The sequence below is a fragment of the Oncorhynchus nerka genome, linkage group LG3 (assembly GCF_034236695.1).
Source record: "Oncorhynchus nerka isolate Pitt River linkage group LG3, Oner_Uvic_2.0, whole genome shotgun sequence".
Classification (NCBI taxonomy): domain Eukaryota; kingdom Metazoa; phylum Chordata; class Actinopteri; order Salmoniformes; family Salmonidae; genus Oncorhynchus; species Oncorhynchus nerka.
The window spans coordinates 15,428,808-15,445,031 of record NC_088398.1 but is presented as its reverse complement, the minus strand read 5'-3'; the positions used below and the strand labels follow the sequence as shown (position 1 = coordinate 15,445,031).

General features: G+C 47.7%; 1 protein-coding gene across 4 annotated transcripts in view; it reads left to right on the top strand.

Annotated features, from left to right (window-relative positions):
• Window positions 1-16,224, top strand: part of rims2a (regulating synaptic membrane exocytosis 2a) — a 135,037-nt gene that overhangs the window by 43,291 nt on the left and 75,522 nt on the right. For all 4 annotated transcript variants that reach the window (XM_065008801.1, XM_065008799.1, XM_065008797.1 and 1 more), the window contains 3 exons: window positions 4,630-4,698; window positions 7,544-7,682; window positions 8,013-8,120. In XM_065008801.1, the coding sequence (XP_064864873.1) occupies window positions 4,630-4,698; window positions 7,544-7,682; window positions 8,013-8,120 (316 nt within the window). The remainder of the gene's footprint in view (window positions 1-4,629; window positions 4,699-7,543; window positions 7,683-8,012; window positions 8,121-16,224) is intronic.

Sequence of the window (16,224 nt, the reverse complement as noted above, 5' to 3'; positions counted from 1 at the left end):
GCTGTCTCATCTTCTGCCTAGAAACAGAGAGGCTTTTGAAAGAGGCTGATAATTGTGCTGGAGTCTGTGTCTGTGTCAGTCAAAAAGAGAGGCAGAGTGAGGCTGTATTTGCACTTGACTTGAAAGAGAGGCAGACGAGGCTAACCTGCACATGAATTTCCAAGGCAGAGAAAGGCTGAGATTAGCTGGGACAAAAAGGCAGAGAAAGGCATCTGTGTGTGAGGCAGAGTGAGGTGAAAAAAGATAGGCAGAAAAGGCAAGAGCGCTGCCAGAAAAAAAGGCAGTTTCAGCCCTTCTGAGAGAGGAGGGAGCGGCTGCCAGAAAAAGAGAGGCAGAGAAAGGCTGAGAGAGCGGCTGCCAGAAAAGAGAGGCAGAGAAAGGATGAGAGAGCGGCTGCCAGAAAAAAAGCAGAGAGTCAGAGAGAGGCTGAGAGAGCGGCTGCCAGAAAAAGAGAGGCAGAGAAAGGCTGAGAGAGCGGCTGCCAGAAAAGAGAGGCAGAGAAAGGCTGAGAGAGCGGCTGCCAGAAAAAGAGAGGCAGAGAGAGGCTGAGAGAGCGGCTGAAAAAGAAAAGAGAGGCAGAGAGAGGCTGAGAAAGAGCGGCTGCCAGAAAAAGAGAGGCAGAGAGAGGCTGAGAGAGCGGCTGCCAGAAAAAGATAGGCAGAGAGAGGCTGAGAGAGCGGCTGCCAGAAAAAGAGAGGCAGAGAAAGGCTGAGAGAGCGGCTGCCAGAAAAAGAGAGGCAGAGAAAGGCTGAGAGAGCGGCTGCCAGAAAAAGAGAGGCAGAGAAAGGCTGAGAGAGCGGCTGCCAGAAAAAAAAGAGAGGCAGAGAAAGGCAGAGAGAGCGGCTGCCAGAAAAAGAGAGGCAGAGAGGCAGAGAGAGCGGCTGCCAGAAAAAAGAGAGCAGAGGCAGAGAGAGGCTGAGACAGAGCGGCTGCCAGAAAAAAGAGAGGCAGAGAAAGGCTGAGAGAGCGGCTGCCAGAAAAAGAGAGGCAGAGAGAGAGGCTGAGGCTGAGAGCGGCTGCCAGAAAAAGAGAGGCAGAGAAAGGCTGAGAGAGCGGCTGCCAGAAAAAGAGAGGCAGAGAAAGGCTGAGAGAGCGGCTGCCAGAAAAAAAGGCAGAGAAAGGCAGAGAAAAAGAGAGGCAGAGAAAGGCTGAGAAAAAGAGCCGGCTGCCAGAGAAGCAGAGAGGCTGAGAGAGCGGCTGCCAGAAAAAGAGAGGCAGAGAGAGGCTGAGAGAGCGGCTGCCAGAAAAAGAGAGGCAGAGAAAGGCTGAGAGAGCGGCTGCCAGAAAAAGAGAGGCAGAGAAAGGCTGAGAGAGCGGCTGCCAGAAAAAAGCCAGGCTGAAAAGAGCCAGAAAAGGCAGAGAAAGGCTGAGAGAGCGGCTGCCAGAAAAAGAGAGGCAGAGAAAGGCTGAGAGAGCGGCTGCCAGAAAAAGAGAGGCAGAGAAAGGCTGAGAGAGCGGCTGCCAGAAAAAGAGAGGAAGAGAAAGGCTGAGAGAGCGGCTGCCAGAAAAAGAGAGGCAGAAAAAGGCTGAGAGAGCGGCTGCCAGAAAAAGAGAGGAAGAGAAAGGCTAAGAGAGCGGTTGCCAAAAAAAGAGAGGAAGAAAGAGGCTGAGAGAGAGAGGCTGCCAGAAAAAGAGAGGCAGAGAAAGGCTGAGAGAGCGGCTGCCAGAAAAAGAGAAGCAAAGAGAGGCAGAGAAAGGCTGAGAGAGCGGCTGCCAGAAAAAGAGAGAGAGAGAAAGGCTGAGAGAGCGGCTGCCAGAAAAAGAGAGGCAGAGAAAGGCTGAGAGAGCGGCTGCCAGAAAAAGAGAGGCAGAGAAAGGCTGAGAGAGCGGCTGCCAGAAAAAGAGAGGAAGAGAAATGCTGAGAGAGCGGCTGCCAGAAAAAGAGAGGCAGAGAAAGGCTGAGAGAGCGGCTGCCAGAAAAAGAGGGGCAGAGAAAGGCTGAGAGAGCGGCTGCCAGAAAAAGAGAGGAGAAAAGAAAAAGAGAGGCAGAGAAAGGCTGAGAGAGCGGCTGCCAGAAAAAGAGAGGCAGAGAAAGGCTGAGAGAGCGGCTGCCAGAAAAAGAGAGGCAGAGAAAGGCTGAGAGAGCGGCTGCCAGAAAAAGAGAGGCAGAGAAAGGCTGAGAGAGCGGCTGCCAGAAAAAGAGAGGCAGAGAGAGGCTGAGAGAGCGGCTGCCAGAAAAAGATAGGCAGAGAAAGGCTGAGAGAGCGGCTGCCAGAAAAAGAGAGGCAGAGAAAGGCAGAGAGAGCGGCTGCAGAAAAGAGAGGCAGAGAAAGGCTGAGAGAGCGGCTGCCAGAAAAAGAGAGGCAGAGAAAGGCTGAGAGAGCAGCTGCCAGAAAAAGAGAGGCAGAGAAAGGCTGAGAGAGCGGCTGCCAGAAAAAGAGAGGCAGAGAAAGGCTGAGAGAGCGGCTGCCAGAAAAAAGAGAGAGGCAGAGAAAGGCTGAGAAAAAGATAGCGGCTGCCAGAAAAAGGCAGAAAGGCTGAGAGAGCGGCTGCCAGAAAAAAGGCAGAGAAAGGCAGAGAGAGCGGGCTGAGAGAAAGGCTGAGAGAGCGGCTGCCAGAAAAAGAGGCTGAGAGGCAGAGAAGGCAGAGAGAGGCTGAGTCAGAAAAAGGCGGCTGCCAGAAAAAGAGAGTCAGAGAGAGGCTGAGAGAGCGGCTGCCAGAAAAAGAGAAAGAGAAAGGCTGAGAGAGCGTCTGCCAGAAAAAGAGAGGCAGAGAAAGGCTGAGAGAGCGGCTGCCAGAAACAGAGAGGCAGAGAGAGGCTGAGAGAGCGGCTGCCAGAAAAAGATAGGCAGAGAGAGGCTGAGAGAGCGACTGCCAGAAAAAGAGAGGCAGAGAGAGGCTGAGAGAGCGGCTGCCAGAAAAAGAGAGGCAGAGGCTGCAGAAAAGAGAGGCAGAAAAAGCGGCTGCCAGAAAAAGAGGCAGAGAAAGGCAGAGAAAGGCAGAAAGGCAGCTGCCAGAAAAAGAGAGGCAGAGAAAGGCTGAGAGAGCGGCTGCCAGAAAAAGAGAGGCAGAGAAAAAGGCTGAGAGAGTGGCTGCCAGAAAAAGATAGGCAGAGAGAGAAAGGCTGAAAAAGAGAGGCAGAGAGTGGCTGCCAGAAAAAGATAGGCAGAGAAAGGCTGAGAGAGCGGCTGCCAGAAAAAGAGAGGCAGAGAAAGGCAGAGAGAGCGGCTGCCAGAAAAAGAGAGGCAGAGAAAGACTGAGAGAGCGGCTGCCAGAAAAAGAGAGGCTGAGAGAGCGGCTGCCAGAAAAAGAGAGGCAGAGAGAGGCTGAGAGAACGGCTGCCAGAAAAAGAGAGGCAGAGAAAGGCCGAGAGAGCGGCTGCAAGAAAAAGAGAGGCTGAGAAAGGCTAAGAGAGCGGTGGCCAGAAAAAGAGAGGCAGAGAAAGGCTGAGCGAGTGGCTGCCAGAAAAAGAGAGGCAGAGAAAGGCTGAGAGAGCGGCTGCCAGAAAAAGAGAGTCAGAGAAAGGCTGAGAGAGCGGCTGCCAGAAAAAGAGAGGCAGAAAAAGGCTGAGAGAGCGGCTGCCAGAAAAAGAGAGGCAGAGAAAGGCTAAGAGAGCGGTTGCCAAAAAAAGAGAGGAAGAAAGAGGCTGAGAGAGAGAGGCTGCCAGAAAAAGAGAAGCAAAGAGAGGCAGAGAAAGGCTGAGAGAGCGGCTGCCAGAAAAAGAGAGAGAGAGAAAGGCTGAGAGAGCGGCTGCCAGAAAAAGAGAGGCAGAGAAAGGCTGAGAGAGCGGCTGCCAGAAAAAGAGAGGCAGAGAAAGGCTGAGAGAGCGGCTGCCAGAAAAAGAGAGGAAGAGAAATGCTGAGAGAGCGGCTGCCAGAAAAAGAGAGGCAGAGAAAGGCTGAGAGAGCGGCTGCCAGAAAAAGAGGGGCAGAGAAAGGCTGAGAGAGCGGCTGCCAGAATGCAGCACTTGTCATTTCTGTAAAAGCCCAAGTGTCCAGTTGATTTAAGTTGACTGAACAGTGAATAAGTCAGAAAAAGCAACTGAGTGAGAGAGGGGACGACTCGGAAAGAGGGCTGAGGGAGGGAGTAGTTCTGAAGACGGTGGAGATGGTAGAATACCTCTCAGACTCCATCTTCAGATGTACATTGAATGATTGAAATGTCAATTCAAAGCGCCACCGTGAAAACATGGAAGCTATTGCCAATTAGGCTAGATGGAGAGGACCACACGATGTTGTTTACATCACATCCAACATCATGTCTCACACTAGCTATATGTTACAGTTGTTCTCTTTAAATGAGACTTTATATCACACTATCTAAAATAGGCAGCTCCTACGTTGGTGGGGAAAATCAGAAGAGTCAGACAGTATATTGCAGAGTAAATGTAGGTCTTGGTTGTATGTACTGTTTATAAAGTGTGGCCAGTGATTATCAATGTAAGAACGTGACTTTGAGATACAATATAATACTGTTTAATAGTGTTCTCAAAATAAATAGTGTTCTATTTCTGTGTCTGCTGCTTTTCCTGACTATGTCCAGGGCATTGATCTAGAGTCTAGAGACCAACTGGACAACACTGGTGACAGCTAGGCCACAGAGCCATGGTCTGACCAGGGGAAGAGGACAGACCCTGGAGTAAACTAACTTCTATCCTCCTCTTTTCTCCTTTCTCCATCTCTCCTCCAGGATCTCAGAGAATCAGTGACAGTGAGATCTCTGACTATGACTGTGAAGACGGTGTTGGTGTAGTGTCAGGTAATATACTACACACATGAATAGTAATCAGTATAATGTCGATGCAGATAACTCAGGGGTAAACAGTATATGAACATACAGCTGTATGTATGTCAATGTACTGTACTGGATCATGTGATGTTTTAAAAGAAGGTAGCTAGCTAAGATACTGCAGCAGCTCTACAAGGAGCAGTGAGTTTCTTCTCCTTCCCTCTGCGCTACAGTAACTAGCTGCTCTCCTCGACACAGGCAGCAGACGCCCACGCTAGTCTCAGCCTGCCGCTGCTGCACATCAAATGAGAGGCTGTTGCCAGAGAGAGAGAGAGAGTAGATTACTGTAGCAGTCCAGGCAGCACACAGACAGCTGTGTGTGTGTGTGTGTGTGTGTGTGTGTGTGTGTGTGTGTGTGTGTGTGTGTGTGTGTGTGTGCGTGCGTGTGCGCGTGTGTGTGCGTGCGTGCCTTATGTGTGTGTGTGTGTGCGTGCGTGTGCGTGTGTGTGTAATAGATGAGGAGGAAACCCTCCCACCTCTGTAACATTCTCATCAGTCCCCCTCTCTCACATCACAGCCTCCTCTCTCACTACGCCCATAATATCCCTTCACTCAGTGGGAATACCCCTCTCCTCTCTCTCTCATCTTCCCTTGTTTCCCAGAGATCTTTGCTAATCCCCTTTCCTCCTACCTTCTCCATATCAAACTACTGATACTTTACTAAGGGTGAAGAGATGATAACTATTCACAGGAATAATTAGATTGATTGTTTTTTTGAATTGGGATGTCACTGCTGTGGTTTTAACTAGGATAATGCAGTCATTCTTCTCTGCTGGCTCTGTCCTGATAATTCGGATCTGAGCTTCTCTCCTCTATACACAGTATATATGCTTAACACACAGTTTCTAGTCATGTGTGACGTGGCTTGTCAAGAGAACCAATGAATTACATTTGGGTTGTGCACGTAAAGCAAGCTGATTGCAGAGCTGGGTGCTTAGTTACCCCAGTGTTGGGCTGCTGATAGTTAGACTGCAGATGTTAGATAGTGAAATGTAGTGATGTCAGGTGGAATGGGTTTAATGTTTCTCTGTTTCCACAATAGTAAATATGTATGACGTGGTGTTATGCAGGACTTGATTGTGAATCATTTTAACATAATATTCATTCACATAATACTGTCCTTTTTATGTTATCTGGGTTCCTTCTATGTATAATTTGAAGGAATTCAGGTTTCACAATGCAGCAAACTCACTTTCAAACATATTTGGAAGTGAAAATGTAATGATTTGGAGATCATTGATCGAAGTACCAAACTAAAGTGGCCGTGAAGGTTAACTTTTCCTCTCATATTTCATAATGTCTTGTGTTTCCTTCCTAATCCTACCTTTGATTCACTGTTACGTTTAACTCATTTTAATGTGCAATACACTCTATTGAATATTAACCAAGGATAATGGTGCAAAACATTGACCTTTGACCTTAATCATGCTTCCTGGCCATGGATTATTATTGAATAATGATAATCATTCAAGTTCGATGGACTAATCAGTCTAGCAGGGAAAAGTCATTATAATGTTTCTGATTTTTGAAAGCTATTTTCATGTTTAATGCAAAAATGTTAACCGCAATGACTTAAATCACATGAACATTGAGTTGAGACTAAGCCCTCATTTATTTGAATATAGAGAGCCTCAGCATTTTGAAAATTTGAAAGCCACCAACCATTATGCCACTGTGTGCAACTTCTGAAAAGTTTGAAAGAATCCTCTGAAAATAAATGTTGCTGTTGACAGTTTTTTTTGCAGCAGTGTGTATGGTCAATAGGGAGGAAAGGTTTTGGCCTGGTACCAGATCAGTTTGTTCTGCCTTGCCATCTAGACAAGACAGTACACACAGATCTGGGACCAGGTTAGAGAGGCTGCGCTCAGAACGATGAGTCTTTCTCTGAATGACTCCTGACATCATTCTCTCTCTCTCTGTTTCTCTATCTGGTTCTCTCTCTGTATCTCTCTTTCTCTCTCTTTTACTCTCTGTTTCTGTCTCTCTGTCTCTCTGTTTCTCTTTCTCTCTGTTTGTCTCTATATTTCTCTCTCTGTATCTCTGTTTCTCTCTCTGTATCTCTGTTTCTCTCTCTGTATCTCTGTTTCTCTCTCTGTATCTCTGTTTCTCTCTCTCTGTATCTCTGTTTGTCTCTATATTTCTCTCTCTGTATCTCTGTTTCTCTCTCTCTTTCTCTATGCTTCTGTCTCTCTGTCTCTCTGTTTCTCTCTCTCTTTCTCTCTGTTTGTCTCTATATTTTTCTCTTTGTTTCTCTCTCTCTTTCTCTCTGTTTGTCTCTATATTTCTCTCTCTGTTTCTCTCTGTATCTCTGTTTCTCTCTCTCTTTCTCTCTGTTTGTCTCTATATTTCTCTCTCTGTTTCTCTCTCTGTATCTCTGTTTCTCTCTCTTTCTCTATGCTTCTGTCTCTCTGTCTCTCTGTTTTCTCTCTCTCTTTCTCTCTGTTTGTCTCTATATTTCTCTCTCTGTTTCTCTCTCTCTCTTTTTCTCTCTGTTTCTCTCTCTGTATCTCTGTTTCTCTCTCCATTTCTCTCTGTTTGTCTCCATATTTCTCTCTCTGTTTCTCTCTCTGTATCTCTGTTTCTCTCTCTCTTTCTCTATGCTTCTGTCTCTGTTTCTCTTTCTGTCTCTCTCTGTTTCTCTCTCTCTCTCTTTTTCTCTCTCTGTTTCTCTCTCTGTATCTCTGTTTCTCTCTCTGTATCTCTGTTTCTCTCTCTTTCTCTGTGCTTCTGTCTCTCTCTGTTTCTCTTTCTGTCTCTCTCTGTATCTCTGTTTCTCTCTGCCTCTCTCTTTCCCCCTCTCTCTCTGTCTCTCCAGACTACCGGCAGAACGGCAGGGACCTACATAGTTCCACGTTGTCTGTCCCCGAGCAGGCGATGTCATCCAACCACTGCTCGCGGTCGGCAGACATGAACCGGGCGCGGTCGCGGTCCCCCAGTGTCCCCCCTCCACAGAGGTAACTCCCCCATCTCACTTGTCCCCCGTCCAGCCCAGCATCCCAAGTTGTATCCCTTCCTCAAAAACAGTTTGTGCCAAACTGCACCACAATGGGAACTGAGAACCTCAACTGATATCAGAGGTTGTCCTTTAAGCGGTATCTCTGTGATAGTTGTCTTGATAGTAGAATGTTTAACCCATATAACCGATACTGGGATCTCACTCACACTGACAGTGGTTGCATTAAGGTGAGTAGCTGCATCTCCGAGCCACTAGGGGACACTGTGGGGAGTTTGTACTGTGACTGTACCGTACTAGGGGGGTGATCCAGTGATTCTGTTGTGTACAGCAGAAGTCTGGACCCCGGCTATGACATTGACCCCGCCTCATCTCAGTACAGCTCCTCCAGTAGAGTGGACCGGCGCAGTGTGTCCGATGACCACCACTCACCTGACAGGTAGATACCCCTGTCTCACACAGCTTGACACAGCCTAACACAGCCCCACACAACCTCACACACCAGCTGCTGCAGACAACACAACCAACTAGGACTGACAGGGTTCCAACCCGGGTTGTCTGCGAGCCACAAGACTGTGTAACTGTTAGACCTCTGAGCTGAGCCTAGGCATTAGCTCGGGAGCTAACCCAAGTGTCCAGGTCTCAGGCACCGTTACTAATCACATGAGCTTGGTTTCACTGAACTGCCTCCGTTACACAACCTTACACCTGTTTAATCCCCCTGATGCTTTCACATCTACAACTGCTATACGGATGTCTCACCTAGTGCTCACAAGTCAACCTGTCCCTTTCCCCAACCTGTCCCTTTCCCCAACCTGTCCCTTTCCCCAACCTGTCCATTTCCCCAACCTGTCCCTTTCCCCAACCTGTCCCTTTCCCCAACCTGTCCCTTTCCCCAACCTGTCCATTTCCCCAACCTGTCCCTTTCCCCAACCTGTCCCTTTCCCCAACCTGTCCATTTCCTTAACCTGTCCCTTTCCCCAACCTGTCCCTTTCCCCAACCTGTCCCTTTTCCAAGAACTCCAATCTCCTCTCTGATGTTCTGCATTAGGTGGATCTTTAACTAACCTCTTCTCTCCTTTGTGTTCAAATCGTGTTGCCTTATGAATACTGAGAGGGGATCATTAACTCCGGTGCTCAGACTCATTAGAATCAACACCTGTATCCCAAATGGCACCCTATTCCCTATAATAGTATACGACTTTTGAACATGGCTCATAGGTTCAAGATTCAAGTTTTATTAGTCGTAACGGGATACACATGGTATACACCGTCCACCGTCTCCACAACAACAATAACAAATAAGAAAAGATAAGCATAGGGCTCTGGTCAAAAGTAGTGCACAATGTAGGGAATAGGGTGCCATTTGTGACAGATCCTGTGTTTGTGTTGTGATGTTCCTTCCTCCACCATACCTGAGACTATAGAAATAGAATCTCTAGAATGGACAACTCCAGTCAAGTTATAACCCATCAGTGTACTGTCAAATTGCTGTGGTCTGAGGGGCCTTCCCCATTCTAGTCATACTGTTTGTTCCGCTATAGCACCAACACCAGCCCAGCGTCTCAGACATACAGCTCAGCCTTGGCACAGTTCTCTTCTCCTTACTTACCCCCTCCCATCATTCAATTAAGTTTATTTGATATTTCTGAGGCGAGGATGGCTGAGGCAGCCTAAATCAGGGCCAGACACAGGAAATGCACTTATCTAGATTGTGTGTGACAGACAGTTGCTCACTAAGACTGTATTTCAGCTTCCCCTTAATCAACTGCTGCTGTTATTTATTGAAAACAGTTGAAAATTAGGAAACAGGAAATGAGTCATGGTGTGCATACCAAATGGAACCCTATGCCCTATAAAGTGCACTACTTTTGACCAGAGCCCTATGGGCCTTATTATTTCATTATTTTGGGGAATTTACATTTTTTTAGAGGTTGTTTTTGTATTGCCTATGTGTTATTTTGTTTTGAAATCCAACAACACATTAATGTACTTTTGTTTGTTTTTCATTTTATTTTGTAAAGTTATTAACTAATGCAGAAATGAATGTACAGATATTTGGAGAGTTAGGGGGCTAGTCCAACAACATACAGTAACTCCAACAACATTCAGTATCTTACACGGTTTGGATTGAATCCACTGGGACTGATGTTGGTTTACAGCAGCATGTGTGTTACAGTACAAAACAGTAAATTAGGAGCGCCTCATCATGCATCTCAATGGGCTTTCTAACCTGAGGAAGGACTGCACCAATATCATCTCCTCTTCCATGGCTGTACTCCTCCCTTCTCTCCTCCAACACTGTACCGCCCCCTCTCTCTCTCTTTCTCTCTCTCTCCCTGGGTCTCTCTCTCGCGATCCCTCTCTCCCGTGTCTGTCTCTCGCTATCTCTCTCTCCCGTGTCTGTCTCTCGCTATCTCTCTCGATCTCTCTCTCCGTGTCTCTTTCTCTCTCTCTCTCTCTCTCTCTCTCTCCCTGTGTCTCTCTCTCGCGATCCCTCTCTCCCGTGTCTCTCTCGCTATCTCTCTTGTTCTCTCTCTATCTCTCTCTCTCTCCCTTTGTCTCTCTCTTGCTATCTCTCTCTCCCGTGTCTGTCTCTCGCTATCTCTCTCGATCTCTCTCTCCTGTGTCTCTCTCTCTCTCCCTGTGTCTCTCTCTCTCTCTCTCTCTCTCTCTCTCTTTCTCTCTCTCCCTGTGTCTCTCTCTCGCGATCCCTCTCTCCCGTGTCTCTCTCGCAATCTCTCTTGTTCTCTCTCTCTATCTCTCTCTCTCTCTCTCCCTTTGTCTCTCTCTCGCTATCTCTCTCTCCCGTGTCTGTCTCTCGCTATCTCTCTCGATCTCTCTCTCCCTGTGTCTCTTTTCTCTCTCTCTCTCGCTCTCTCTCTCTCTCACCCTGTGTGTCTCTCTCGCTATATCTCTCTCTCCCTGTGTCTCTCTCCTCGTGTCTCTCTCTCTCTCGCCTCGTGTGTCTCTCTCTCCCTCCCTGTGTCTCCCTGTGTTCTCCCTCCCCATTCAGCCACATCCAACCATGTCTCTGTTCTCTCCCTTCATGTCTCGCAGCCATTTTCTCACCCTACCTCGATCCAGACGCTGTCAACCTAGTGATGATCATCAGAAGGAACCCAGGTAGACTCTTACCTGACAGTGCATGTTCCTCCCTCCATCACACCCTCCACTCCGCCCCCTGTCTGTCTATAGGAAGCTGCTGGCCCCTATCAACTGTCCCCTTCAAGCCTGTGTTGGTTTGATGTCAATGGCGCACAAACCTATCCACTTCACATCCCAAGCCAATGCCATTGACGACACAACGTGTGGTGGGGTGTGGTGTGGTGTGGGCAGCCAGGTATATATTTCTCCCTTCCCAGACAAATATACTGTATATGCATAAGTGTAGTGTGTGGCCTTTTGTAGTCAGTAGAATGAAACAGGTGGGCCACTCCATGGCCCATATACTCAGAAAGAAAAGGTGCTATCTAGAACCTAAAAGAGTTCTTCTGCTGTCCCCATAGGATAACCTTTTGAAGAAACCTTTTTGGTTCCAGGTAGAACCCTTTTGGTTCCAGGTAGAAACCTTTTTGGTTCCAGGTAGAACCCTTTTGGTTCCAGGTAGCACCCTTTCCCCAGAGGATTCTATATGGAACCAAAAGATACAGAATCAGGATCACTCCTCATTTCGGCTTCATAAACACATACATTTCCTCTCTCCACATACTTTTCATCATTGATTACGTATCTTTACTGGTAGACAAATACATAGCCCGCTATTTGTTATCTTCGATTGTAACTTGAGATATACCTCAAAGAAAGTAGCCTGTCAATAGTCTGAAATGGATGTGTCCTGTTGTTTTTCTGTTTGTGAAGAGTTGTCCAGCAGAGGTAGTTCCCCCTGTCCAGTGCCCACCCTGTGTTGTACCACTGTATATATCAGTATATGAATCCTATATATCTGATATGCACTCTTTATGGTGGCTACCCATCCACAGCGGTCAAGGTGGATGTTGTGTTTGGATCAAACCACAAGAGAATAGTAGAGGTACAGAGAGTTGGTGCGCCCCCATCAACTGTCCCCTTAACAGCCTACAGAGAGTTGGTGCGCCCCCATCAACTGTCCCCTTAACAGCTTACAGAGAGTTGGTGCGCCCCCATCAACTGTCCCCAACAGCCTACAGAGAGTTGGTGCGCCCCCATCAACTGTCCCCAAAAGTCTGCAGACAGTTGGTGCGCCCCCATCAACTGTTCCCTTAACAGTCTACAGAGAGTTGGTGCTCCCCCATCAACTGTCCCCTTAACAGTCTACAGAGTTGGTGCGCGCCCATCATCTGTCCCCTTTACAGTCTACAGAGTTTGTGCGCCCCCATCAACTGTCCCCTTAACAGTCTACAGAGTTGGTGCGCCCCCATCAACTGTCCCCTTAACAGTCTACAGAGTTGGTGCGCCCCCATCAACTGGCCCCTTAACAGTCTACAGAGTTGGTGTGCCCCCATCATCTGTCCCCTTAACAGTCTACAGAGTTGATGCGCCCCCATCAACTGTCCCCTTAACAGTCTACAGAGAGTTTGTGCACCCCCATCAACTGTCCCCTTAACAGTCTACAGAGAGTTTATGCGCCCCCATCAACTGTCCCCTTAACAGTCTACAGAGTTGGTGCGCCCCCATCAACTGTCCCCTTAACAGTCTACAGAGTGTTTGTGCACCCCCATCAACTGTCCCCTTAACAGTCTACAGAGAGATGGTGTGCCCCCCCCCCATCAACTGTCCCCATAACAGTCTACAGAGAGTTGGTGCACCCCTATCAACTGTCCCCTTAACAGTCTACAGAGAGTTGGTGCGCCCCCATCAACTGTCCCCTTTACAGTCTACAGAGAGTTGGTGTACTTCCATCAGTTGTCCCCAACTGTCCCCAGGGTCATGTGAAAACCGGGTTCCTTCCACAGGTTCATGACCTCTCTCTCTCTCTCTCTCTCTCTCTCTCTCTGTCCCACCTGACCAACCTGGTATTAAGGTATTCTTAAAACACACATTGACTCCCTCTGACCGCTCTCTTTTCGCCAGCCGCAACCACCGCATATCCAACATCAGTCGAGAAGAGGCTGTCAGGTTACTGCGCTCCACTAGGATGTCCCGAGCCCACTCAGAGGGCGCGTACTCCTCCTCTGCTTCCGTCGACTATGACTACAAGAGGTATTCACATTACAGTGTCTCTACGTATATATCCACAGTCAGCCATTTTGTGGGTCTTTTTCTCTGTAGTCGTCTGTATGACATTAATATGTGATTGTAAAAGGTGATGAACCCCACGTGATATCCTGGGTGATATCCTGGGTGATATCCTGGGTGATATCTGGTTCAGGAGCATGTCATCACAGCTCTGCTCAAGTTGTGTACTAGACCCATAAACCACACAACTGCCTCCAATTACTGTGTAATATAGAGGCTGCTGCGAGCTCTCGTGTCTCCACATCGGTTGTGACACATGTATCGTCCTCTGTTGCTGTTTTGTTGTCATGCCTACTAGTCTACCATCAGTGGTAAGATGACAAGTTGTGTTTGTGATCAGTGGTGTCCTGTTTGTATCTGGCTAAATAAAGACTGGCTGGTCATTGGTAGCTCTGATGCTCAGCTCTGCAGGTAATACTGTATAAGGGCTGCATTGAACAAAAGGACACATGGCCTTTTGATGCTGCTGGTGGTAATGGGATGTTTACCTTTCCTTTATTAATGCATGGTTGTCTCTCTAACATTACCTCCACCATCTTGGATGGCCTGGATCATTATCAACAGTGGTTAACTGTATGTCTGCAGTTTGATTTGATCTGGCCCTCTGTCTTCAAACCATGTCCTTGTCATTGTGATGAAGGCCAATATGGCCGACAGGTCAGTACCACATGAGTGAAAGATATTTTTATCTGAAGACGAAGGAGAACTGCCTAGCCATTTCTCCATGCTGACTCTGAGGGTCTGTCTGTTTCTCTTCTGTCCTGGACCTGAGTGACTTTCTCTATGCTAAGAGTGCTAAGTATGGGAAGCTCAGCACTGCCCCATGCCCAGGCTGTTCCAGCCCTATGATGGCCTAGGATCAGGCTTAGGTTCCCCCCAAGTGCGTGTGCCAGGCCCAATGTTGTGATGTGCCAGTTCAGCGGGCTGGGCCAAGCCGGGCACTCCCAAAGTCCTTATATAGTGCACTACGTTTGACCAGAGTTCTATGGGCCCTGGTAAAATGTAGTGCACTAAATAGGGAATTGGGTGTAATTTGGAACGCAACGTCACACTCTCAGCACCCCCTGGAGAAATGCTGCAAATAGCTCCTCCTGGGCTCCCATCGCTGCCATCTGGCTGTCAGTCAAAAACGACACATCGTGCATTGTCTCTCCAGGAGAAAAAAACAATGAGTCGTCAGAACTGAGGCAGCGCAACTGACTTTATTAAAGTGTCACAAAGTTTCCCTGAGCGAGGCCCCGGACCAGATAGCTTCACTCTCTCTGTCTGTAGATTGGCAGGGAGATGAATGGTTCTCACATCCCATGGCAGTAACACAGTCACAGAGGAGAGGAGAGGAGATGTCCCTTCCACTCCCATTCCAACTGTGGGCCTTCTCTTTCTGCTATAGTCAGAATGATTAGGAGAGAGACAGAGGGAGAGGGGGAAGGGGGAGAGAGAGAAGGGAGACAGAGAGACCGAGAGGGAGAGTCAGAGAGAGACAGAGAGGGAGAGACAGAGAGGACGAGACAGAGAGGGAGAGACGGAGAGGGAGGGAGAGACAGAGAGAGAGAGAGATAGAGAGGGAGAATCAGAGAGCGAGGGGAGACAGAGAGGGAGAGACAGAGAGGACGAGACAGAGAGGGAGAGACGGAGAGGGAGGGAGAGCGAGAGAGGGAGAGACAGAGAGAGAGGGAGAGACAGAGAGAGAGGGAGAGTCAGAAAGAGAGGGAGAGTCAGAAAAGCGAGAGAGAGACAGAGAGGGAGAGTCAGAGAGAGACAGAGAGGGAGAGTCAGAGAGAGACAGAGAGGGAGAGTCAGAGAGAGACAGAGAGGGAGAGTCAGAGAGAGACAGAGAGGGAGAGTCCGAGAGAGACAGAGAGGGAGAGTCAGAGAGAGTGGGAGAGTCAGAGAGAGAGGGAGAGTCAGAGGAGCGAGACAGAGACAGAGAGGGAGAGTCAGAGAGAGAGAGAGAGAGAGAGTGGAGTAGCTTAGAGCCCCGGGTGAGTCGCTGTGGCCCGTGCGGCCCCTGAGAACAGGTCCCTGCCAGCACAGTAGATCTAGACAGTGACCTTGGATAGATTCCATGCTTCTCACACTGTTGGCTGTAGAACTAAACTAAAGTATTTTGACTGTGTCCTGAATGGCATCCTACATCCCTTTATAGAGGACTACTTTTGACCAGGGCCCACAGGGTTAAGATGGCAAGTCTATATTGAGTGGGACCTCATATTGTAGCTGCTTCAGTAGATGTATAGTTTTAGCAGGAGGAATGCAGTGGGAGACAAGGTAATAACAGTGTAGATGTTACAGTAGATGTATAGTTTTAGCAGGAGGAATGCAGTGGAAGACAAGGTAATAACAGTGTAGATGTTACAGTAGATGTATAGTTTTAGCAGGAGGAATGCAGTGGGTGACAAGGTAATAACAGTGTAGATGTTACAGTAGATGTATAGTTTTAGCAGGAGGAATGCAGTGGGTGACAAGGTAATAACAGTGTAGATGTTACAGTAGATGTATAGTTTTAGCAGGAGGAATGCAGTGGGTGACAAGGTAATAACAGTGTAGATGTTACAGTAGATGTATAGTTTTAGCAGGAGGAATGCAGTGGAAGACAAGGTAATAACAGTGTAGATGTTACAGTAGATGTATAGTTTTAGCAGGAGGAATGCAGTGGGAGACAAGGTAATAACAGTGTAGATGTTACAGTAGATGTATAGTTTTAGCAGGAGGAATGCAGTGGGAGACAAGGTAATAACAGTGTAGATGTTACAGTAGATGTATAGTTTTAGCAGGAGGAATGCAGTGGGAGACAAGGTAATAACAGTGTAGATGTTACAGTAGATGTATAGTTTTAGCAGGAGGAATGCAGTGGGAGACAAGGTAATAACAGTGTAGATGTTACAGTAGATGTATAGTTTTAGCAGGAGGAATGCAGTGGAAGACAAGGTAATAACAGTGTAGATGTTACAGTAGATGTATAGTTTTAGCAGGAGGAATGCAGTGGGAGACAAGGTAATAACAGTGTAGATGTTACAGTAGATGTATAGTTTTAGCAGGATGAATGCAGTGGGAGACAAGGTAATAACAGTGTAGATGTTACAGTAGATGTATAGTTTTAGCAGGAGGAATGCAGTGGAAGACAAGGTAATAACAGTGTAGATGTTACAGTAGATGTATAGTTTTAGCAGGAGGAATGCAGTGGGAGACAAGGTAATAACAGTGTAGATGTTACAGTAGATGTATAGTTTTAGCAGGAGGAATGCAGTGGGAGACAAGGTAATAACAGTGTAGATGTTACAGTAGATGTATAGTTTTAGCAGGAGGAATGCAGTGGAAGACAAGGT